The 26,655-nt window shown below is 34.7% G+C and overlaps 1 protein-coding gene across 5 annotated transcripts; it reads right to left on the bottom strand.

Annotated features, from left to right (window-relative positions):
• Positions 1 to 691: 691 nt before the first annotated feature.
• TMPO (thymopoietin) lies at positions 692 to 26,270 on the bottom strand. 5 transcript variants are annotated; one of them, XM_031462983.2, is made up of 9 exons: positions 25,673 to 26,254; positions 19,858 to 19,984; positions 17,721 to 17,879; positions 12,314 to 12,411; positions 5,543 to 5,662; positions 5,348 to 5,443; positions 4,818 to 4,928; positions 3,695 to 3,783; positions 692 to 2,901 (listed from the first exon to the last, which is right to left on the bottom strand). In XM_031462983.2, exons 1-9 carry the CDS (start codon positions 25,949 to 25,951, stop codon positions 2,613 to 2,615), a joined length of 1,368 nt encoding a protein of 455 aa, XP_031318843.1. In that variant the 5' UTR covers positions 25,952 to 26,254; the 3' UTR covers positions 692 to 2,612. The 5 variants fall into 5 exon arrangements, with proteins under 5 accessions (XP_031318843.1, XP_031318844.1, XP_031318845.1 ...); XM_031462984.2 differs by lacking the exon at positions 5,543 to 5,662; XM_031462985.2 differs by lacking the exons at positions 5,348 to 5,443; positions 5,543 to 5,662 and having other exon boundaries at positions 25,673 to 26,253.
• Positions 26,271 to 26,655: the final 385 nt, after the last annotated feature.

Raw genomic sequence — 26,655 nt, 5'->3', positions numbered from 1 at the left:
AAAGTTGGGTAAGTTTTTTAACCCCTCCAAGCATCAATTTTCTCATTTGTAATGAGAATAAGAAAATACCTACTTCGTGGGATTATCATGAGGATTCAGTGAGTCAATACATATCAAGTGCACAGAACAGTATCTAGCAACATAGTAAGCATGCAATAAAGCATACTTTATCATTTTAAGCCTTTGATGCCATTTGCTTTCTAATTGATTACAGTGTATATATTACTTTGAGAACCACTAATTTAAATTAAGTCACATTTGGGGGACACATGAATGATGGAAAGATAAAGGCATTTTCACCTTGAACACAGTTCCATGATGAATATACCACAGCAAAATCTTTGCTTTGTCTCAAAGCAAAGCTAACAATCACGAGTGCCACAGATAAGTACTAAGACAGGAAAATTGAGGGGAAAAAAGGAAATGGAGACTGAAATGAAGTAGCTGCTATACTGTAGAGTGAGAGGTGCCTCTGAGAGTTTCCCTACATCATTTTATGAGTATAATGGCTATACACTACTTACGTATGAACAAATGAGGATCAGATTACAACAATGATTAGAAGCAAAACATAAAGGGTAGATTGCAATGAAAACTAAAACTCAACAATCCATAAAGATCACATATAAAATGTTACCAGGAAATCTTACAATTTGTGCTATTCGAAAAGTATTTATTGCAATGACAAAACTAGAGGTTAATTACTATTTTATTATTGAATTATAAAGCCTACATCTACAATCTTAATCAGGAAGAAATGCTTTGCATTTACATCAAGGACACATTTATTCTAGTGGAGTAAAACAGACACAGACAAAAGACCAACTACGCATTAAAAAAAAAAAAAAAAAAAAGACTACATGTTTTTACCTGGTTCTACTTTGCTATTTTGGACCATAGCTTTCCTATTAGAAAATTGATCTCACATACATATTACATCTGATTTATCATTCCACATTTCTGAACACTAAATGCAGCCTCCCACAATTTAAAATTATAAGCAAAAGATTGAGAACAATATGGTAAACAAAGTTTAAAAACAAAGTAAAAGTAGATAGCTATTACTGTTGAGGCAAAGTTGAGTAAAACGTGCCCCCTCTGTGGCTCATCTCAAAGAAACACTTTTACTCAGAGAGGCAAGCATTTCTGAGCTAGGAGTAAGTTTCCCACTGCGTTTGCAGCGACCAGACCTACAAATGTTTCTGGTCAATTGCTAAGTGAGTGAAAAATATCTACAAAATATTTAAAAGCTACAGATCAGGTGAGGGCTGATTAAAGTCAAAATTGTGTGCTGATTTAAATATACATTTTCAGCTTTTTCCTGTTTAAAAAGTATCTTTTTATTTCAGATGATATTTAAAAATAACTTACATTTTTAATGTACTTTATGGTGAATGACTGTAAAGTTAAAACTCAAATGAGTAAGTTCAAAATTTTTGTTTTACTTGATTCTACTGAAATTTCAATTATCTATTGTTATACATGAGGTAAGTTTTAGCTAAAAAAATAAATCAACCAAAGAGTTAACCATTTCAAGAGTAAACAAAAATCATAATGCCCACCTCAATTTCAGAGTCTGTAAATTTATGAATTAACTACTGTGCATCCAAGACAAGTTTACTATGTAATTTAAAAGCAAATAGTTTTTGCACTTTCAAATCAAATTATGTTGGGAAAACTTGGCAAAATTTTTCAGTAACAGAAAATAATTCAGTAATGAGTCCAAATGGGACCTAAGACTGATGTTTAAAATGTCTAACTTCTAAGTATGCATGTGCACGTGCACACACACACATTTATCTAAAAATATTTTGGTAACAAATTGGATTGACAGAATAAATGTTTGCTGTAAATAAAAAGTACAAGTTTCCAATTACAGACTTACAGAGAGCTAAACAGCTTTTAAAAACATGTACAGCCAGCTAACAGTTTTCTAAAACATATATAAGTTGCACTGAAAGATCCCTGCTAAAAATCAACTGCATTTAAATGGGTCTTACTGAAGTAGGACATTCATGATACTAGAAATCTTTTAAAAAGTGAGTACAATAGGGCTACAACAATAACATTACTATTAATAAAAGTTACAGAAGAGATTATCGCTGTACTTTTCCCCATAAACACCATCAAACTTTGCTGCAGTTACAAAAGTACAAGCCAAGTTACTTTTTCTCTTACGGAATTTCATGTTTCACATATCTCTAGTTTTTATTCAGCAGAGAATACTTAAAATCTTTTCTGTAAGAATTCAAAGTATTTAAGTGTGTAGCTTCACGTTATACTACCACGTTTGCCCTTCTTGTTTCCCAAATACACAAAAACAATATACACTTTTCTCAAAAAAGAAATATGTCCACATTAAAAAAATAAAGCCTACAAAAAAGTTCCAGAGCTAAAAAAGATTATTCATATGGCACGAAGTGATCTCCTACTAGTCCAAAGTCCAAAATATTACATGAAGTCCATTTGTATTTCTTGTTTGCTTTTCAATGAAATACTACATTTACTGAGGTGAAATCACATTATTTTTTGTTCTTGAGTCAACAAGTATACACAAATGTTTTTTTAATAGTTATTAAAAATAGGAGACCAAGTTGAATGTGCCAGAGATATCATTCATTGGCTTTTTTAGACTCATTATTAACAAACTTATAGAATGGATTTCCTTGGTTGGTTTCCATAGCTTGATAGACCAAAAACAAAAAAGTGGCCACAACAACAAAGAGCAAAATTTTTATCCACATGGGAATGGAGCGTCCCTTTTTTGTCTTTTCTGACTTGACATCTGCCAAGGGTACATACTTAGGAATATATTTAGATGAAAAAGATTCCTCCATCCTGAAATCACTGAGTTCTAACGGCCGGCCCGCTGCCCCTTTGATTGGTCTGCGGCAACTAGCACTGTTGGGAGTGAAAGGAGAAAGAGGAAAATATCAGATAAAATCATGGTTTAGATAAATAATATAAAATGTCATTACCACTCCTAATTCTAAACACATTTCTTGAAGTAATGGTAGAAAAACTGTCATATAATAAAAACAGTGAGGTCAGTCAACCTATTTAAAACTTTTATACATTTTCATTTAAAAAATTAGGTGCATATCTTTTGTTAGAAAATATTATTCAGAATATTGATAAAATACTCTCTGAATCTGCCTTGTTAAAGGCTTTTTAAGGCTAACATATTTAGGAAATAAGAGGAAAAAATAAGGTAGTTTGGTTGTGATGCCTTTAGTCAGGAAACAATTCAACAAATATCTAAAAGCAGTCTTTTCAATTAGAAAAGAGAAACCCAGGAATAAAAATGATTTCCTTCTTACTGGCTTTCAGTTTAGATTTAAAAGTAAGAATTAAATACTAGGTAAATATTTGTTTACAATCCTTCAGCTTAACAAGGCTAATTTTGAAACTGGTTCAACTTTCAAGAATATGAACTAGTTAAGAGAATTAAAGTGTTCCCAAAAGAACGGTTTAATTCTGAGAATAGAGGTACAATAATTTTGTGAAGAATTAAAAATTAAAATTCCTGTGTGTGTGTACATATACATACATAAAATCATGTTGTACACCCTAAGTATATACAATTTTTGCATGTCAAATACACCTCAATAAAGGTGGGAATGAATGAATGAATGAATAAAACACCCTAATACTAACAGAATACACTAATACTTGTTTCAATGTATCTAAATACCTAATTCCTGTTGGTGTAGATGCTTCAAAGGGAAACATTTCCTTAAGAATATCCCTTTCTACTCTTCTTTCCTCTGCTTTTTCTCCCACCTAGTAAGAAACAACCACAAGTTAAAAATTAGTGTAAATGTGCAATAATTAAAGCATAATTCTAAACAGAAGTTTCAGAGAACAGAACGCACTTAAGTCTATCCAACTTTTACAACTGCCATTTCTAACTTCATTATCACTTAATTATCCATACACTTCCAAGGCTGTCTTCAAATTTCCTCAATGTAAAAATATGTTAATGTAGTGGGGATGAGGGAACAAGGACTGTCACACATTCAAATAAGTTAAAAAATAAAACAAAATTCAGTACTGCTAATATAGTGGTGTAAGTTCCCTTCAATACTCTTCATTAACATTTAACATTTCCCTTCAATACTCTTCATTAACATTTAACATTAAAGGTACATTATTTCTTCCTCTGTTAAGAATTTTGTAATAAAATCAATGATCAAATATAGAAGACATCAAATTAAGATGTATCTTTTAGCAATTTTTAGTATATGTTTTAAACTACAAAGTCAATTCAATCTTCTTAACTAAATAAACAAATTTTTAAAACAACCTGATTGTTTTGCTAAATTACCTTTATACCCAGATCAAAATAATCTTTGCTAAAGATTCAGTAATATTATAATGTATCATGCAGTTAGTACTTTAAAGCTTAATTGTATAGGAGTTAATCAATTCAGTTATCATACAAAGTCACTTTAAAGCCCCATTATCTGATCTCTCAGTGAAAGATAGTACAGCTTCCCCCACAGCCCAGTGACACTTTCATCTTACATCCATAACAAAGAGAACGTATTATTAGCACACAAATGACCACTCCCTTGAAAACTGGAACTTAAAGAGGCACATAGTAGCAAGAGGACAGTATTAGCATGTCACACTATATTAGTTACTTCCCACTGTCACTAACAGAAGTGTGCTTTTAAAATAATATATACATACATATAAACACACATACTGCCCAATAAAGAAAGCTCTACTCCCTCCCACTCCAAAAAACAAAATACAAATATTTCCTCATTAAAAGATCAATGATAGCATCGATCTAAATTTTATTCATTTACTTCAGCTCTTGTCAATGGTTTCTTTGGTGTTCTTCTGGGTATGTCTGAGAATTCAGTGATTGGCAGAATAGGAGCTGCATGCTTGAAATTTCCAGTCACCCTATTGACAACCTGCCAAGATTCAAATTATTCAGACTCAGAATTATCCAAACATAACAGACATGTTAAAAGAAAAGAAAAAAAGGTATTTGATTTCTGTAATATTTGAAATGTTCTCTTAATAAAAATTTAGGAAACAGAACCTAGAAATAAATATATTCTGTGCTTCACATGTGAAGAAAGCCTTATTATTTAAATATATTAGCAGAAAAGTACCCTTATATTACTAAGAATTCTTGAACAATGAATTATAAATATATTAAAGTGGCTATACTGAAAAATTCTAAAACTCAGAATTATATGGGGAAAATGAATTTAAAATGTTTAAAACATGTAAGTCTGAGGTTTGCCAGAATTTACCACCTCCCCAATTCTAATTAAAGGACAATTTACAAAGAATACCACTTGTATAGTTTATGAAACATATTTACTAAGGTTTCGTTGCTTGAAGCCATTATAGTTTCAGCTATGGGAGTACTCTCTGAAATTATTGCACCATCTATACGAAAATGTTCTGAAGTTTCCACCTGTTAGTTTGAAAACAAAACAAAAACAATAAATATAAAATAATCACTAAATCCCTACCAATCTGAAAACCCAATTCTAAGCAATAAGCCTTGCATCACCCTTTTCCTCGGAGTTCTTCTCGACCCTCTTGTAGATTCCCTAGTTAATGCCTGCAGAGGTCCGCCTTTTGAAGATCCACTTGTCCATTCAGTCTCAGTTATTCCAGCTTGAGAATAGCTCTATTCAAGCATCGACACATTAATAAGTCATATTCTAACATCAAACACCTTAATAATGGCCATAATAGCACACTGAGAAGCCATGAAAAGTTTCCAAATGCCAGCATTTGCAAATAATGCTACGCCCTCAAAATATTTCTAAATGTAGATTGAACAGGTATGTAGGCATCTGAAAACACTTCAAGTATGGTAAAATACACTAGAGTCCAATCATAGCTCACTTATTACAATACAAGTGAGGGGAGCTGGGAAGCACATCAGTTTATCACTGGCTTCTTTTGTGACTTGTACTTTGCTATCTCACTCTAGTATCATAGCTGTCTAAACAAAAAAGCAGGCTGATCATGACTTGTAAGGAAGTCATTTGTTATATATAACAAATCAGTTTCCTTATTCTTCTCATGTGGTTAGGATTATTTAAATAGAATCAGTTTCAATTATAATCCATAACAACTATCTCAACTTAAAAATTCCCAGGTGTCAAACTCATCTTAGATAAAACTGAGCAGCATCAAAAACGTAATGGTCATCTCTTTCATGAACAGGCAAGACTAAAATGTCACTGCCAAGCCTCAGTGCTACTCACTCCTCACTACAGAAAGAAAATACGAAGAGAACACTGTTCCCTTCCAGTTCCAGATTTACTTCTCCCTGAAAAGCCAACTGATTTTTCCTCATTTAAAAAATAATTTAGCAGTCCCCACGTAATAGTTTGAAAACCACCAGCCTAGGGCTTCTCAAACTGTAAGCTGCGTATCAATCACCTGAAGCCTGTGTTAAAATGCAGATTCTGATTCAGTAGCTCTACAGTTAAGCCTGAGAAGCCTGAGATTCTAAATTCCAAGTATCAAGTTATTCAAACTTTGAAATCACTATTACCAGATGATGATTTCAAATTCTTTTAACTAGAGGACATCCATCAATGATTCCTTATACTAGAGTATGCTTATATTGTCACTTTTACTTTCAAGCTGATATTTTATCTAGATATCTGATGTTTTTATATCCATGTCAGTGTCTATTAATTTTAAAGACTCTTATCTCAGGACAAGAGCAATCATCCAATACATATGCTAATTTGGCTGGAAGCAATACTACCAACCCCCATAAAGTACAGACATAGTCTCAAACATCTGATTTTGTATCTACCTATATTTGGGATTGACCTTTTAAGAGCTTCCCCTTTGACTCACAATCGGAATCTCTGCTATCAATTAAGACAAACTTCTTGAATGAATGCTTAATGTTAGTCAAAAGACAAATTTGTAAACAAATCACACACATATATAATAGATGCTTACTAATATAATAATTAAATTCCTGATTATCTGAATAGAAAGGAACAATAGTTTTAATCTGAGGTTCTCAATCCTGGTGGCATAGTATCATATGGGAAGCTTTTTAAAAATACCAGATACCCCCAACCCCACCTTAGACCAATTAAGTCAGAATCTCTTCCAGAAGGGCCTGGGCATAAATTTTGTAGCTCCTAAGGGGATTCTAATGTGCAGCCAGGGTTGAGAACAACTGGTTTAAGACAATATAACTAACTTATGATGCATCTCAAAGCCAAGTACTTTTTAAAACTACTTTCACAACACTGCTTCCTCTTTTTTAATCAATTGTTCAGTGTCAGTAAAAATAATGTGAGAGTATTTTTACAATATTCTAGTTTGACAGTCTATCTGGTATTAACAATGTATACTCAGTATTTTAAAACTCTTCAAAGAATTAAAAACATTACTTTAAAGCGCTAATAAAGTTATCAGTTATGCAACTAATGTAATATAAACACTAGATATTTTATCTATGTCCATGAAGGTACGTAAGGGGGTAGAAGAGAAATACTTTTTCCTTAAAATTGGTTATCTACCAAATTCCAGGACTTTCCATTTGTTATGTTTTATTCTTAATAAATAACTGAAATAACCTCTCCATCAAAAATTTTACCAAACATCTATTGAAACTATTATGGTTAATACAAAAAAAAGTTTACATTTTAACTTGTTATATTTGACGTTAAAGGCCAAGTTCCATTTAAAGATTCTTTATTTTCTTCTGTGGAGGAAAACACAAGAAACTCTGGTTGCCTGTGGGAATGGCTGGGAACAGGGGTAGGAAGGACACTTATGCTTTCTTTTGTTCAGGTTTATTAAATTCTTTGGTTGAGGACTATCAACCAATTTTCTTACTTCTTGACTGTCATTATCTGTCTAATTTAGAATTAATCATTGTCACAGAAAACTAATAGATTATCTTTCACACAACCAGAAAAGATATCCTGAAGATTAAAAAAAAATTTCTCTACCAGAATACTGTACACAAGTGACTTTGAGAAGGAAATATAAATAAAAAAATAACAAAACTGTAATTCAGTGTTGTAACTGCTTAGTAAGATGGACCAAACAATTACTGATTGAAAAGAAACCCATTGCTATGTAAAATTTGTAGTTAATGTGGTTGCTATGTGCTCTGAGGCCCAAGTAAGAATTGCAGTGTCATCTATTTTCAGAAGATGTTCTATAGAAAGACCTCAATTTATCAGGGAGACAACAGGAGGAAGAAACAAAAGAAACCTATCAGGTAAAAAGTTATTCAGAAGATATTAGCAGTTGAGGCACATGAGAATGCAGGAACTGGGTTATATAGGAGGCTATAAATTCCAGTCTGTAAAAATATAAGCTTTAAACACAAAATTTACACAGAACTAGGTTAAAAAGAAATAGTCAGGATACTTAAAAGCCACCTTACTTTGAAGAACTATCAAACTATCAGTTTAGGTAAAACATGACCAATATGGTTATTTATATTAAGTTTTAAAAAAAAGCATCATAGTCCTTTATTACAGAAAGGTACTCTCATACATGACTTGTGAGAATGCAAAATGCTTCAACTCTCATCCAGGGGAATCTGGTAGCATTTAGGAAAATTACCTAATTTCACTTCTAGACTTCCCAAAGATAAAGTGGCTAAAATATGAAATGACACATGTAAAAGGCTGTTTGTTGGTTCATCTGCATTATTCAGAACAGCACATAACTGAAAACAATCCAGATATGCACCAAAAGGAAAGTGGCTGAATAAATTACAGTACATCCATAAAATGCAATCATGCTGTGGTACAAAGCAAGGAGGAAGATGGCTATACTATATTTGGATATAGAGTGGTATCTAGGGTATATGTTTAGAGTAAAAACACAAAGACAGAAGCCTGCCTTTAATATAAGGAGGGGAGCATAAGTAAATATATAAATCTATGCATTTAAAAAAATGCATTAAAAATATAAAAAAAGAAAAAAGACCACCTATGGATAGAAGGAAGACAGAAGCCAGATTTCTGACTCTTATCTTATTTTGCGTAAATAAAACCACACGTATATCTTCAACAATTTTAAAATAAATATGAAAGAAAAAGAAAAAATTCTTTCATGTGACTTTTTAAGCACAGTATTCTGATTTTATATCCTGAAGAAAAACTGCCCCCCAAAATCTGAAACTGCAATTAGTAGCTTTATTGTTAGTAGTAATACTGTATTATTTAGACATATATACACAGTGAAAACTACATAAGTAACAATATTATTTTAAGAACCAAGACAGCATAAGAGAAGAGGTACAAGTATAACACCTTAAGTTAGATAGCCTGCATTCATACATTTGAGGAATTCATGACATTTTCTCTTTCTGAAAAATAAGTACTCTTAGCTCTATCTCCTGGAAAAACCTAGAACAATGACAACATGGTAGGAATGAACGCCCTAGTATCCAGACTGTAGGCATTCTCCAAATAATATTTTCTATTAAAAGAATTAGGGTTTCTTGGAAAAATGGCTGATTTGATAAGGGGCAGAAAATAAACATGAGTCTAGGACATCTTACCAGAAAATAAGAAAGTATCAAAGACAAATGGGGTCAATAAAAGGATAGAGGAACCAACTGAAGAATTCCCAGTGGCTAAAGATGGCACAATTTGAATGCAAAAAAAGAGTAATGATTGCAGTTGATCATAAATCAAATATAAAAAAAAATGCTAGTAAAAAGATCTTACTGATCATCTTTCAAAGTGACTAGGACACTTTAATTTGGAAACTGGCAAATAAAAGGCAAAAAGGAAGCATTTATCCTGGCTCTCCTATATGAATTTTATTTCAAGGTAACTAAGCAATTCACGAAGGAAAGTTCTTTATAAAAGAATTCCAGTTATAGATGTAAAGGAATGAGAGAATGAGAAAAACCACCATTTTATAATTTCAAATGAAATAATGGATCTAGGCAATAATCATGGGGGTGGAGGATAAAGAATGCGTGTTTAGTAGGCACGGGGTCCTAGGTTCTATCCCCAGTACCTCCATTAAAATAAATAAATAAACCTAATTACCGCACCCCCACAAAATTAAAAAAAAATTGTTGTCATAACCATTAAATAAAAGGGTGATGTGTAACTTTATAATGGATGAATCAGGCTTTCAACATCTGAACCGATTACTAATTAATCTTCCCATCATCAAAAAGACATCATACGCCTCTAAAATGATGCAATGTGACAGCCACAACACCATTTATGAAATATTCTTGTCAAAGTAACTGAACCCAAATCTCAACAACCCTCTAGACCTGTGCTGTGCAAAGTGGTAGCTACTAGCCACATGTGGCTATTTAAATTAAAATTAAATTAAAATCTTAGTTTTTCAGCCACACAAGTCACATTCCAAATATTCAATAGCCATGTGTGGCTGGCCAGTGGTTACTATAATGAACAGCAGATAAAAAAGTTCTGTCATCACAGAAAGGTCTATTGCACAGCCCCATTATAGGTCTAACTTCCAGTTTATAGGAAATGTAGGGTACAGAAGGGCAAATTAAATGACATGAAGAAGCAATCTGCTAAGTCCAGAATGTGAGAAATTCTGTAGAGAACTAACCTGGTTTACCAAATAAATGGAGGGAGGGGAAATAGTTACAGACTTAAAAAGACAAAACAAAAACACCAAAAGATATGTAAAGCTTGTTTGAAACCTGCTTTAATAATTCAATCATAAAAGAGATATTTCTGAAATTGGAGGAATTTGAACATAGATATGAAAGAATTATTATACACACATGCATAATGCCACTATCACACCTAATAAAATCAATAATGCTTCATATCTAATATATATGTAAATAAGAAGCTCCTATCTTTTAGAGATATATACTGAAATAATGACATTTTAATGTGTGAAACGATATGTCAGAGATTTAACAAACTCCAGCAACAGACAAAAAAAACCAAAGGAATTTAAAAAGTTGGAGGGTGCAGGTGAAGATGAAACCAAACTGGTAAAATGTTGAAAACTGTTGAGGTTCTGTGACTGAAGGGTCATTAAACTCTTCCCACTACTTTTCTGTATGATTTAAATTTTGTATAATAAGGCCATTGTCTAATCCTGCCTGTCATCTAAATCTAATTTCCTTTGACTATTTATCCTTTAGATTCCAAGTCAAAAAGTTACCCCTTAAACCATCTTAAATACCATCCTTCCTCTCTTTTTTAACCTATTATTTGTCGAGTCAATACATTCTTGCTAGCACTGTATCATCCTGCCTTCATAAACTAGACCCAAATTCTCCATGCTTGTCTATTTCAGTGTCCTTCACTGACTTTCCTTGTTCCTCTTGCTGTTATTTCTTTATTCTTCAGCATGCCCCTGCAGCTCCTCCCTAACAGTACTAGACAAAATGACAACAAAGTATGTTATTCCAATCTTTTGTTCAGTATTAAAATCTTTTCATTCAAAGCTCTATACTTTCTCCGTATAGTCATGAAGCTCATTTCTAACAAACAGTTCTGAAATTCAACTTAACTACATCAATCCAAGAGAGAGAGACATGGCTTAAGAAATCAAGAACACTTCCGCTGAGGATGTGTGACTTTAAAATGACAAAGAGAAGATGGAAAAGATAAACAGCCAACTAGACAAATCTAGCTAGACAGAAAAGGATAAAGAAAACAACCTTAGGGACAGCTGACTTGTAAAGTGTCATCAGCCAAATTAACGCTAGATTAGTCAATAATCTGTTCTCTATAAACTGAGCTCATTTATTCCTGTGCTTATTTTTTTCTTAGTTGCTTACATTTCCCTTTTGGAAAACTGAATCTTGCCTCATCCACAATAACAAAGGTAAAATTTCATCTAGAATAAGGAAAGAAAAATATGGTCTTAGGACCAGACTAGCTTTGGAGTTGAGGGGAAAGCCACAGAATATAAGGTAAGTGAAAAGTAAAAGCAAAATCAAAAATCTAGAGATAAAGACACAGTGTAAAACTCTTCCCTGCTTTTTAAAAAATTGTATCAGAATTGCGTCAGCATTTCCACTTTTTAAATATTTCTCTTAAAAAGCAGTATGACTGGCTCTGAACCATGCTTAGCACAGAATCAAACACAAACGAGGCATTTATTAAACATTTGCTTTTGCAGTAAGCACAGGCTACAGCACTGACAAAACACACAAAGTTTAGATTTCTAGTGCCATTTAATGAACAATGGAATGAACACTTTGAGTGTGCTGGAATTTGAGTATCAACCATTAACCAAAGGCAAAGACACAGGCAAATTAGTGTTTCAGGAGATTACTTATACCCAAATACAGCAACCACAAGGCTAAAGATACCTGATTGTGCTCAACTCTTCTTTGCTTGAGTGTTACCGGAGTCTTTGCTCTGCCCTTTAGTGGTTCTCTCTTCTCAAGCTTGAGCTCTATTTTAGAGTCTAGAAACAATACCGGAGAAATCATTACTCTTTGTAGTACGCAGTAAACCATAATGTAATCCCAACATTACTCTGGAACCCTGGTTTCTAGGCACAGTAATATGTAAGATAAGTCTGTCTACTAGTTTTACCTCAATAGACCAGAACTAGTTAACTGCGATTTCTGTCTTTAAAAACTCTTCCTTCTGCATTCTTATTTTACTCAATTTTGTTTATCTCCCCCACTCCTTAATCTGATCACTACTTTTTCATATTTCTTCTCCTTTCTTTTTTTCTGAGACTAATAGCCTGAAACATAGAGTGAATTCAAACTGCTCCCAGTTTAGATGTTAGATGTGGGAAAAGAACATTAAAATACACAGTTGTTACCATTCTTTTGTCCACACTGTGCATTATTACTATATAAACAAAGGTTAGTTATTAAAATTTAGAATATGGAAGGGAAAAAGCTATTTTAAGAGTGAAAAACCACCTTATGGTATCAAACTTCTAATAATAAATAAGTGCAATGACAATATACACAAGTACAGCTTTAGTCTCTCCACTTTTTTTGGTGATTATAAAAACCCTGGGTACAACTGAAGAGGTAAGGAGGAAACTTGTTCACAGAAAACTACAACCAATCACACATCACTTCTCCTTTTCCCCATAATAAGGTCGTATTTCTTTGAACAGAAGCCAGTGCATATATATTACTCAGCATGTAACCATGATGGCTATTACCATGACTCAAATACACACACACACACACACACACACACATATATACATAATATGTATATATATGTGTGTGTGTGTGTGTGTGTGTGTATCTTTTCATAGGCTTCAATATCCCATTCTCCTAGTCTTGATTTTATCACCATTTGAAGGGCTAGATTTTCAAGAGACTAATAAAACTTTTAGCTTCCACATTTTTGTGAAAGCCATTTATCGTAGTACAGCAAAATTGTCAGTTGTCACTTCTAAAACTTCTCCATTATCAAAAAGTTCAGTTAGATTACTTTCTTAGCAGAGACAGAAATGGAGTTAATTCTTAAACAGAACCTTAGTTTTGCATGAATTCAATACAGTCATGCTAAAAAGTAGTCAGGACAGCTATGTCTTGCTAACTATTTAGTCTAGTACTAGTCTCTCTAGTCTACTTGCAAGCTTCCCAAAGATGAATAGTGATTTTTACCATGTTAGTTCAAATAGTTCAATCTTTATTTAAGATTAAGGCATCAACTCCACCCTCAACTTCCCAATACTTCTTTGAATGGGTCTATTAATATATCTATGGGACAATCCTTAAGCATTATAAAATCTTATGTCTGTTAACTCAGAATCTAATAATTAGAAAGCACAAAGTAAAGAACCCAAAAATAGTTGGGCAGAAATTGATTAAACAAATAAGCATCTGGTTACAAATTCCAGTAGCCAATAAACACATGGTCCTCAAACAGAAGAAAAACCACATAATACTTTGAATATTTTCAGCTATACCACTGGAATGTTAAGTGTGTTTCTAAGATGAAATGGAAAAGGGATATTCATCCACAAATACCTAACTGTTACAACTCCAAGAATAAAACACACACACAACATGTTTGTGGAGACCACACAAAACTGTTCAAATTTAACAACTTTATTGAAATTGCAGAAGCAGTCTACAGTAATACATTAAAAAAAATCACATAGCACTTAGGTACATGTATACATGTACATTTCAGAAGACAAATAACAAATAAAATTACTCCCAGAAAGCTGCAAAGATGGACACGTAGAGTCTAAGAATATAGTAATGACTAGAAGTACCCAAGGGACTATATTTTGCTTATACTTAATATTACTGTTTTCCATAAAAATACAAAGAAATTCAATTATCAAATGCCTCTCTAGTTAGACTCTCATCTTACAATCATAGAAATGAAAACAGAGAATGATATATTGCTTTATATAGACACAAAGAAACTAGGACATAGTATGATTTCTTATGACTTAAAAAAGTAAATTTGCTTTCAGAATTTTAGATTGTCTAATCATCCATGAATTACAACATACATTAAAAGTGCTATTAAAAAAAAAAGTCCCATCTTTTCCCAGTATCTAGTTTATCTGGCAAACTACAGTGATGGTGAGAATGAATCATCCCAGAACACTTGGTCTACAGCAGTATTTCTCAGTGTGGTCCATGAACTGTTCACTACCAGTCCATGAAGAAACAAGGCATTTGCACCAGAATATAAACTAGCACCCTATTTTCCTCTATCAGTAAAATTTTACCACAAAAATAAACCCTGTCATTGACTGATCTAAAAAGAATCTCTAGATTAAAATTCTAGTGTATTGCTTATCTTGTCTGTGGATCAGTAATATTATAGACTGGCACTCTGAGTTGCACTGATTGTGAATATTATGAATGATACTATAAACGTAAGTAAAAAACACAAGTGACAAAATAAGAGAAAATATGTAGACACGTTCTGGAAAGTAAAAAGTTATTCAGTAAAAGTTATTTAAAACTGTGAAGATTCTACTTATAATCTAGTTAATGGAATTTTCTTAGTTTTGAAGAATTGTAAAATCTTAAAATAGGAAAGACAACTATTTGAGGAAAAAAAATGATCAAGAAAAGCTTTAAATTGTTCGTTATCATGCTGTCTGTGCAACTTTAAAAAGAGGCAGTTATATGGAGGCAATTTATACTGCAAGTTAATAGGCAGAAGCTCGATACTTTGATACCAGCCTATTCTGGAAACTAAAAAGACCTTAAGCTGCCAAGTTCCCCATATCAAAGATAAGATAGATGTCTTTATTGTTAACTTTATTAGTGTTTATTTCCACGCTTTTTAATTATTTTCAATCCTTCTCTTCCAAGTAACATTCCACCTTTAAAGGGAACAACAGCCAGCTTATTCTTAGAAGCTGGATTAATTTTGCAATCCTTTAGCCAGAGATACCGGCGACCTAAAGTAGAAGATCCCATAGTATGCGCAGCCATCTTTACTTCATCAAAGGCAGCTTCACAAAGAAATAAGGCTGCATCATATGTTTTGCTCAGCATCCCAAGTGCCTGGTGCGTTCGACTAGGTTCTGAGCTAAGAATTTGCGCAGCCTGACTAATGTCTGCCTGCATAGCCCGAACTACAAAGGCAGTATGGGTTGCAACCTGCAATGCTGATGCTGCAGCTTCATATGTTCTACAAAGTGCTAAGTCCAACTGTTTATCACAGGACTCGTTGGAAACTGCCTGAATACCTGTTGGTGGAGAGGCATCAGTAATAAGCCCCAGGATTTCATCATCTACTTTTGGAACTGATAATATCCTTGTTGCCTCTCTGGAAGAAATTGGATACTTGCATGCCAATGAAGGCAGTTGCTTGTCGATTTGCTGCCACTCCTCTTCAATTACTTTTAAAATAGATTCATGGAAGGGAAAAGACAGTTCAGGAGCATCTATTTTATCATGCTGAGATTGCATAGACATTTCTATGCCTAAGGTAGTGAGTGAATGAGAGACAACAGTTTTTGCAAAAGAAGACATCACTTCAGGTCCAGGCATATTTTGAAATGCCACATAGGAACCTGAATCCTTTCCCTCTACTGACTTTTCACTGAGTCTAGGTAATTTTCGTGGAGGAGACAGGGATTCAGTTTCTCGAAAATCAGATTGATCAATTCTCTTCCGTGTATTTTCTACATCCAGCAGGGGTGTAGAGTTAGAAGTCCCAGGCAAACTACCTACTCCACCCTGGGCCAACAGAGAATTGACATAATCTCTGATTGCCTGAGCAAGCGGTGGAGAAATTATGTGTGATCTCTCAGACTCTTCTAGTGCTTTCCTTTCACTGGGGAGAATCGACTGACCTGAAACATGGGGCCTCTCAGTACTTAACGGTTGAATTCCACTTTTCTCTCCACAGTAAATATTTTCTACTATGTCTTTATAGCAAGCACTGGTGGTTTCTTTAATCAGTGAAGGAGAAGCTGCAGCAGAGACCAACATGGCAGCGAGTTCATGCTGAGAAGATGTCGAAGAACTTTTCTCTAAACATCTATTATGGCTAGACTTGGAGGAAATAAACAAATTCCCTCCAGGGGCTAATTTCTGCAACTGTTCCCTGCCAGGCAAGGTTGTGGCAATAAGAGGTTCCCTAGGTGGGTCTCCCTTAGAAGTATGTACTTTCTTAGCTGCCTGTTGTTCAGTCCTGCCCAAAGGAGGACGGGTGGAGATTTCAGGAAAAGAAATACCCTGAAAAAATCCACCAGAGGGAGTAGTTGGAAGTTCAGAAAAAGGAACAAAATCCCTAGTGGACTTCACTTTCTTGTGTTCTTTCTTCTTTCCTGTAGAGGCAAAAGAGGCAGGAAGTTTAAGCATTACTTGTGTTTAAGCTGACTTTATTCTTTGCCTCTTTGCTAACATAGTGCTGTCGAAGGAAAAGACTATATTTCATACTCTGAACAACCAATTTGACAGACTGTGCCCTGGCAGGCAGTGCTCATGGAGATATAAGCAATTTGAGTCATTAAATAGTCATGAAATTAACAAAGAAGTCATATGAATTAAAAGTTTATAAGCACTAAGTTGTTCTTATAAATAATAAATTTTAAAAGGTCATTAATTTCATGTACTAGTCTCAAAAATATTTATATACCATGGCCAAATTTTCTTAAAATAGTCTAAAAATGTCAAAATATTTGCTAGAAAGCTGTCTTGAAATAACATCATCTAGCAAAAACTATAAAATTAAATTTAAATGCTTACCAAGAGAAAACATGTCATATGTAAATACTATTATATATAATTATGATAAATCAGACATATGTAATAAGAGATCTTAATATTACAGAATAAAGAAAGCAAATTTAGCATGAAATCACTTATACAGATTTTTTAAAGTACAAAACAATACAATGTATTAGGCAGATGCATATGAAAAGGTATTTAAAAACAGGCTGGATAGCTAAGCATCAAAATAATGATAGTGGTTGCTTCTGTGGAGATGATACTTGGAAAGAGGTAAGTGGGGAAACTTTGTCTCTATTTGTAATACTTTATTCTATTAGAAAAATGAGATTTGCATTAAAAAAGATAAAGATAACCTGGCAGTTTAGGTAACAAAAAAATTTGACATTTGTTTCTTAGAATTCTCAACAGAAGGTATTTAAATCAAATTACTTAGAGGACTACTTTAATGATGTGAACAAAATTTACATATATCTTGGTAATATTATTGAAAATTTTATCTTCATGGTTACTGTATCTTATGAGTCTGAAAAATTTTGATTTTTGACTATATGCTTTATTAATAACATCATTAAAATTTTACCTTCTTCATTGTCACTGTATCTGTCAGAGTCATTACTTCCATTCTGTCTTGTATTTTCCACTGAAGAAGAAATTGTTGGCAAAGGAGTGGAAGATCTAGATTCTGTTCCTTGTTCCCTCAGTTTCAACAGCTTTTTCTCATATAGCTTCCTGGTTGTTCCTGTATTAAGGCAGAACTTGCTTAGTACTTGTATTATTTAAGATCCAGCTCAGACATTATCTTTAAAAACATTAAAATGTTACTTTTCACTGTTTCCTTTTCTAAAATCAAGTGCTTAAAAATACTATATAATGGATTCTTTTCTAAAACATGCATTTTTTTTCTGGGACTTTAATACATAATTATAACAGGTTTTTTTTAGTAACATGGAATACATAGGTCTCATTATAGATCACATACTGAAGAGCAATGTATGACTATTTTTGACTGAAAAGCTTTTAACTTTGTATAATTTCTTAGTAATATATAATAGTACTTGCCTTTATAGAAAAATCACTTTTATAAACAGATTGTACTCCTATGAATGACTATGATTAAAACCCTATTAACTCTAAGATATTAATATGCCTATAAAAGACAATTTAATTACAGGAAAAGTCCTATGAATCACATTTTTTAAAAGTAGAAAAAAAAGTATACAAAATGAATTTATTTGACACATAACACTGTGTAAATTTAAGATATTAAGTCATATTTAAATATAACTATGTTGCAGTAAAAAAACCTTTTACGAAAATGTTACAAATAGAAATTATATTTCAATTAGATAACAAAATAAAATTGATTATAAATAATTTAGTAATACATTTCAACATCAATGACAATTTAAAAACAAAAATAGCTTTTACCTTCTGTTTTACACTAGGTGTATATCTTTCCCTGATTTTCATAAGATGAATAAAGCAATGAATATATTTTTAAGAAACAACACATATTTCAGAATGTTATATATAAGTAGTCTTAAGATGAACAGCTGGGGAGGGGGAACAAGGAGACGCTGTTCAATGGGTACAAAATTTCAGTTATACAAGACGAATGAGTTCTAGAAATCTAACGTACAGCTTGGGCTATAGTTAACAGTACTGTATTATAGCCTTGAAATTTGCTAAGAAGGTAGATCTTCAGTGCTTTCACCACATAGACACACATAAAACTATGTGAGGTGATGTGTATATTAATTAGCTTGATAACGCAGATCATTTCATAATACGTATGTATAATAAAACAGCAAGTTGTATACCTTAAAGGTACAACTTTTGTCAATTATACCTCAATAAAGCTGGAGGGAAAAATAAACTGGTATAGCAACATGTAAGTTAATGGATGATGATACACAATACAGTTTCAGCATCTCCCTTTTGTGTCTTTAAATGAAAAATGTAAAAAGGGTATCAAATGCTGGTTGGTAACTATATTAACAGGCTTATTATCATCTATTTGGAAGCAGTACATCAAATAAAACAAAATTCTAAATTCTTATTTGGGTAAAAACAAACCCCCAAATCTCCAGTGTTCAAAATTTTATATAACCTAGAAGATCAAATAGAACTTTCTCAATTTCCAAGTTGAGAGAGTTGACGTTACTGCCAACACTCCAAAATTAATGCACAATCAGCCTTGAAACTCACCAACTAACAGTAACCAAATGATGGAAATCCAAGGTATTTAGTTCCAAGTTTCCTCTTTTCAGTTTGTTTTTTACCGTTATCATTCTTAAATTCCAATCAAGACAAGACTTTTTATAAGTTAATGACAACTGAAAGTGGGTGGAGGCTATGCTGGGAACTGAATAACTTGAGGTATATTAACAAGTCTGTCACTAACTTACTGATTTGGATTAATTTAGCCAGCTATGTTACCTCAGATGTTCCTCAATCATCATATAAAATCTGTACATATCTCACCAAGCAGTGTGATGTGAGCACACTACAAAACAATCTCAACAAAGGTAATCCTGAAGATCACCTGGTTCAATTCTCTCATTTTCCTCATTTATAGTTAGGGGAACTAAGATCCGGTCATATAAATGATTAATAAGAGACTGGCCTTTAGAATCCAAACTCTACCTGCTAGACAAGAGGGAACACAGTTTGGGGTACTGCTTCCTAAAAACATTTACGAAATTTTATCAACTTACCCACAATAGGACCAGGATTCACTCCATACTTCACAAGCTGATCCAGAAGCTCTTCATTAGTGAGCTCTGTTACATCTAGATCATCTTTATCTTCTTGTCTGGGTTTATCAGTTTTCTTTGTGGCTTTCTGTAAACAAAGTCCAGTTATCATTTCCCACATGAATTTAAAAATGCTCACTTATGATGCAGATAACACTGCATATAATAAACATGCAAATTCATCTTCAAGTTGACTTATATTAGGGCTTAGCAATTTAATTAAGAACAACTCATTATTTGAGGACATTTTCGTAAGTTCAATTATAATTATACAAACCTAATAGCCCAAACTCAAATTTTAGATATTACTATTAAAAGAGGCAATTTTGGTTAACCTATCTAAAGAGGTGATAGCATCAAAAATTCAAAAGAGCAAAAGTCTGGGTCTAAATATTTTCATCTAGACCATTGTAAATACAATTTAGTACTGGCTTTTCACCGATCCTTGAAAGTTTAAATTAGTCCAGGAAAGTTTCAGACTTTACTATAAAGGTTTATACATGTTATGAATAAAAATGATTTCCTTTAAACAAGCATATAAGAACTTACGAAGCCCAAAAGAATATTATTCTTGTAATACTGTGACTTTAGTAGCCAGTTTTTGACCCATAAAGAAAGTCAGACTTTATGGCTACATATCACTGCTGACACAACTTTGTCTATATGACAATTTCACTAAGACTACTTGAAAGAACATGGAACAAATTGAGAGAAATTTTGCAGGCAGTTTTTAAAATAATTTAAGTAATGGCATTATTTACTGGAAAAACTATATAAACTTCCAAGGTTAAACAGCTAAAGTATGGTTACCTTTTAGGGTTGTGGCAAAAAGCTTTACAAATGCCTCAGTAATCCCAGAAAGCATCATAGTACTGAATATAAATGGCTGTTTAAATAATGGCCACAAACATCAAAGTCAATGTAGGCCCAAACTGCTATTTAAAGCAGAAGAGTCAATACTGCATCCTAGAAATATTTTATGCTAAATGGTGAAAATCAGAGTTTGTATGGGCTGCTTACTTTCCAATGATGCTGAGAGGGGGGAAAAATCAGGCATTATTTGCTCATGTACTAGAATTTGTTTTTCAACCAAATAAAAATGTGAAATACTTCACATAAAGAACATAATAAGAACAATGATGTCAATTCAAGAGAAATCTTTTAATATAATTTTTTAAATGTCTGTGAAAAGTTACTGAGGGTACTTTCAGAAGGCTTTAATATTGCACTAATCTAGGATCATCAGGCTCAAATCTTAAGTAACCCATACTTTGATGTCAAAATAGATGCCTAGAGACTAAGAGTTCTAGATATCAAATTCTTGAATTCTTTAGAGAAGACGTTTTAAAATCAAACAGACCTAACACTGTGACCTACTTGAATTTTCCAAAAACCGTGGGCAGATTGGGAAGAAAAACTCCATTGTATAACATAAATACTTGAAATAAAAGAAAATGAATCAGGTACAGATTACCTGTAGGAAAAAAAAAAAAAACAAAACCCTCTCATCATAAGAATGTTCAAATTCTACTATCAACCAAACATCCAGGAATTTCAACTTCTTGAAACAGCCTGAGGTTTTCAAGAAATCTCTGTCTCTGACTCTTACCACATTGTTTACTTTTTATTAGTTATTTGTATATATGCTCTACTTTCTCCAGATGGTAAACTCCTTGAGCAATAGTCCCTGAGTCTAGTTTGTTATCAAAACCTCAAAAAACTTTTGGAAAAGCTACTTCTATTTCCAAGTCTTACCCCACTCTGAGCCCTAATCTTTGGCCTGAGAATCTGTATTTTACTGTGTAGCTCAGGTGATTTTGGATGTGGCATTTAAGAGGGTAACAGAAAGCAAGAGCACCATCATACTGTATCTCAAGTCTCTTAAAAGAAAAAAAGCCTGACACCTGATAGATGTTTTGTTGAAGGAATGAATCAAAGTGCCATCTGGTGAGGAGAAAATAAACCAATTATTTTAAAAAGTTAATTTCTTATTAAGAAATAACAAAGACTTAAATTGTGAAACAGGTAGTATGGTATATACAATGATCAAGACAACAGTTTCAACCAGGAAGAAGAAACCATTAGTTGTACTGATTTTTGCCTCCAGAGAGCTTTTTTGTTCCTTTAAGTAAATCATGTAATCTCTTACTAGTTTCATTCTGTCAAAAATACCGAGTAGCAACTGTATGCCAGGCACTGTTCTCCAGTTTCTTCCCAACTATTAGATGACCTCTAATGTCTTTTTCAACTTTAAAATCCAAAAGTTCTAAGATATCACCCATGAGCCACTCTTATTTAAATCTCTACCATTAGCAGCAAAGATATTGATGTATAACAATTACTAAAAGATTCTACTGAAAATTTATGTACCAAGTTGTGTTCTAAGTGCCTTAAATGTATTAACTTATTAAATCCTAAAAATCCTATGAGAAAGATACTAATATTACCATTTTATAAGAGAGGAAATTGAAGTTCAAAGTTGTTTAGCTAACTCAGGCAATATGCATACTAAGTTATATGTTAACATTTGAGACTATGTATATATCATTTTCACTAATTAACCTCATCTAATTCTGAACACATTATGGTAACACTTTATTGCTCTGGCATTAAATAAAGACAACAAAATTCAGTAATCACGTTGTAAATAGTAGTATGTGCTGTAATTGCTGAGCTCTAGACACCTTCACAAATGCAACCTCGTGTAACCCCCAATCCTGAGTAGCTATTGGATTATTCCTGTTTCAGATTAAAATTGAGCATCTGAGGCAATGTTCATTGTTCAAGATCATCTGAATAAAGGCAGACCTGGAATTTGAACAATTACAATTCTAAATTTGTAAACTTAACATCTTACTGTAGAGTATGGTGGTCAATTTATGTTTTACTCTTTACCGTTCTGTTCCATGTCATTAAATATTTCCTGTTAAGAATTCATAATTCACCAGATCAGACCATTCAAGTATGTTATTCTCCACTGGATTCCAAATAGCTACATTGCTTTGCACCTTGGAACTAAAAGGCAAATCATCAACTCTGTAAATGTTTATTTTTTGTCTATAATCTTGATAGTTTCAACACAAGAAACACCAGTATCATCAAGATGCATAAAATAAGCTTAGAAATAAGAAAACTAAAAACTAAAACCAAAATTGAACATGCACATGTTTTTGTCCTATCACACCAAGTGAATCTGTTCATGACAATGGCTAAAATGAAACAATTTCTCCTTTAAATAAAAATATTCCTTATAAACTCATGTTTAAATAGAAGGTATATGCCATGTCCTTGGCCAAATCCATATTAATGTTTGATTTCTTTTAAAATGTTAAAACATCACCATTTTTAAAAACCTGCTTTATCTGAAACTCTCAAACATAATTTGACTTTCTCCTAGATTATACTCTTTAAGAAATGTGACTCTATATTATAATTACATATGGGGCTAACAATAGAACATAAAATACCGTATATATAAAAGGAATATGTCATGAAGAATAATTTCATATATTCCAATTATTATAAACGGCCTAAAGGTTATTTTCCTGTAAATCAACATTTTTTTCCCTATGCTTGATAAAAAGTCTATTCAACTCCTTAAATTATAAACTGACTTTTACCTAATGTGCTTTCAAGCAGAAAATGTTACTGACCATCTATGTTTTTTCAAGTTTTGGACACCACTGCGCTTAGCCCAGGGCACACATTTTTGAGTTTTAAAAACTCAAGGTAGAGAAAACTTAAAGCTAGGGCTATGAAATAGTTCTCTATATGAACTGAAACATTAAATGAGATATACAAAGGATTCAGCATGCTACTGGACAGACTAAGTTCTCTTAAAACGTTAATTCCTTCCACACCGAGCTTGTTTGCATGGTGCTAATTTGGATAACGTCAGAAATTTATTGAGATAATCCTAGAATTTAACTATGGTGGTTGGCAGGTCTGCGGAAACCAAACTCCTGTAGTTAAGAGAACATAGCAGGAACTCAAAAACATTAGATAATTGAACTGAAATTAAAAATCTTAACATTCAGGTCTTCATACACCCCAAACACAAGGTAGATTGGGACATACGCTCTTAGAAAAAGTTGAAGGAAAAACATCTAAATCGAGACGGTTGTTTCTGCTGACAAAGAATCATCAAAATAAAAATGAATACTCCTATCATAAACATACAACCAAATACTTCCATGGTTCAAGAATGATACATCTGCACAGAAGACCAAATCAGGACTCTATAGAAGGCCGTTTTTTTTTTAAAGTGTTCTGACTTAAATGGAAAATATTTCATTTTCAATCAAATTTTTTACTAAAATAGTTGGAATATTACTTTCTTTTTCAGAGGGGTTAGGGAAAAACAGATAAGGGATATGCTTTACTTCAAAAGTAAATTTCTGCTTAATAGCGTGCAGTGGCTTTCTTCAAACCCACAAAAACAAAACATCAGAAACAATATGGTGCGATTGGTCTTTTATTTATCAAACAAATATTTATTTGGCACTACTATATGCCTGGCACCGATTTAAGACATAACGTTTTCAACTTTTCTAGAACCCAAGCTAAGATTTGCTTAAATCTACATGTCTATTGTGTCTTTTATGTCCATCTGGGTAGTCCAGAAAAAACATCAGATTTTTTAAAAACTAAAGTTAAATAACATAACTTTAAAAGAAGTACTTTTGAGTTATTCTAGTAATCAGTATCAACAACTCCAAGCTCCACTTTCAATGTTTTACAAAGCACTCTGTACGTTACACCAATCACTAGTTTTAAATATATCCTATTATGATTTGAAGCCTGGTAATCAGGCAGATTCGTATTACAAAACAGCACATAAAATCCCACAGAACAAAAAAAATGAACTATTCTCAAATCAAATATGCATTTGCTGGAGCCAATCTGAGATTTAACCGGGATTAGATATTCCAAATTGCAACACTGACAGAGCAGAATGTCATGAAATAAACATTTCTCCTGATTCCGAAGTCCCTCTTTTCTTCATGCAAATTTACCAAAAGGAATAAAACAATAACAATCAAAATCTAAAACCCAAGCCCTTAGTAACTAGAATTTTCACGTATTTGAGCGTCTATGATAACCGCTCAAAGATGTATTTTAAAATGCTCATTTAATTTAGAGAGATGCTGGTAAAGTGTAACACAAACAAGAAACACATAAACGGTTCAAAAAGCCCTCCATATGCAAAAGCATAAAAGGGCGGGAATTTCCTTAGTTCAAATTTTGGTTAGATATTAGTATGTCACAAATTGCCCTCCAGGGAGCGCTCTGAGACACGGTTACTGGTCATTTCAGTTAATAAAGCGGGAAAACGCTCGAACGTAACCTACAGCCGTTTACAGCGGACCCTCTTCAGGGCTTTTAAGAAGGGATCTTAAGTCCCAGTCGAAATACCCACTCCCGGCGGCCGGTGGTCCCGGAACACCGAGCCGTTCGCGCGCGCCCGTCACCCTCGCGAAACCCGAGAACAAACGCTAACTTCACGCCTCCCGACACGCCGCCGCCAAGACGCGCACCCCGCGGCCCCAACTTCGGGGCTCTCCTCTCCCGTGTCCTCCCGTCCCAGAGCCTGCGGCGAAGGGGCCGACTCCAGCCTCCGCAGACCCAGAGGCCACCCTCCTGGCCGCGCGAGCGGACAGCCCCGCCGCCGAGGAGGCCCGAGGGGGCGCCAAGGAGGAAGGGCTGCCAGCGCGCGGGGAGGAGGGGCGCCCACCGCTAAACGCCCGCCTTTGTGGACCCGGCCGGGCATCCTTACCCTGCCGACGGCGGAGCGGCTGCGGCCCGCGGCGGTGGCCCCGGAGCCGAGGACTGGGGTAGGCTCGCGCTCCTCGTCGCTGGAGAAGTCCGGGGGCCCCTTGCTGTTGGCGCCCGCGGCGAGCGGCGGCCGGTTGCGCGCCGTGAGGTGCTGCAGGTAGAGCTGCACATACACGTCTTTGCGCTGCTCCCCGGCCGGGAGCGTCACGTTGTTGGCGACCAACTCACTCTTCAACTTCTCTTTCGTCAGGACCGAGGGGTCTTCCAGGAACTCCGGCATCTCGGCGGCGAATCCCCTTCCCCGCCGCCCTCACACCCGCCGCTCACGCCGGCGCGCTCGCTCCTCGCCCGGGGGTGGGGGGGGATCCGCGCTGCCGCCTCCAACCCTCACGGCTCCCGGCCGGGACTTACGCCGCGGAGCACAGCGGAAACTCGCACACACAAAGCAAAACCAAAGCCGGACACAAAAGCCCTAGCTGCACAAGTGCGGCCAAGTGCAGCTAAGCCAGGAGTCCACACCAACCCCGGCCCACACACCACGGCCAAGGGAGAGCAGCCCCTTCGCCCACGCCCCAAGAACGCGCGCCGCCATTGGCCCGCAGCCGGAGGAAGCGCGGCGGTGATTGGCGGGACGCCTCGCGCGGGTTCCATTAGCTGCGGCGCCCTGCAAGAGGTGGTAGAAACGCAGTTTAAAAGCCGCTGGGGCGGGAGCCCCACCGTCTGCCCCGTTTCTGTTTCGCTTTTCTCCACCCTTCCTCTGAGACGCCGATAAGGGACTAGTACTAATTTTGGTGCGCCGTTTCCTCTCCCACCCCTGCTTGAAAAGAAGCTTTTCTCTCCGGGGTCGTTCGCCTGCGAATGGGCCAAATTTCGCGGCAGCTGCGAGGACCTGGGGCTGGGCCTTTCTCAATCTCAGGACACTGATGCTCCGAAGAATAGCTGCATCCTTTCGTTCCCCAAACGCTAGCCCTGAAGTGAAAGAAA

This window comes from Camelus dromedarius, chromosome 11 (assembly GCF_036321535.1).
Source record: "Camelus dromedarius isolate mCamDro1 chromosome 11, mCamDro1.pat, whole genome shotgun sequence".
Lineage (NCBI taxonomy): Eukaryota > Metazoa > Chordata > Mammalia > Artiodactyla > Camelidae > Camelus > Camelus dromedarius.
This window is presented reverse-complemented; position numbering and strand designations above follow the sequence as displayed.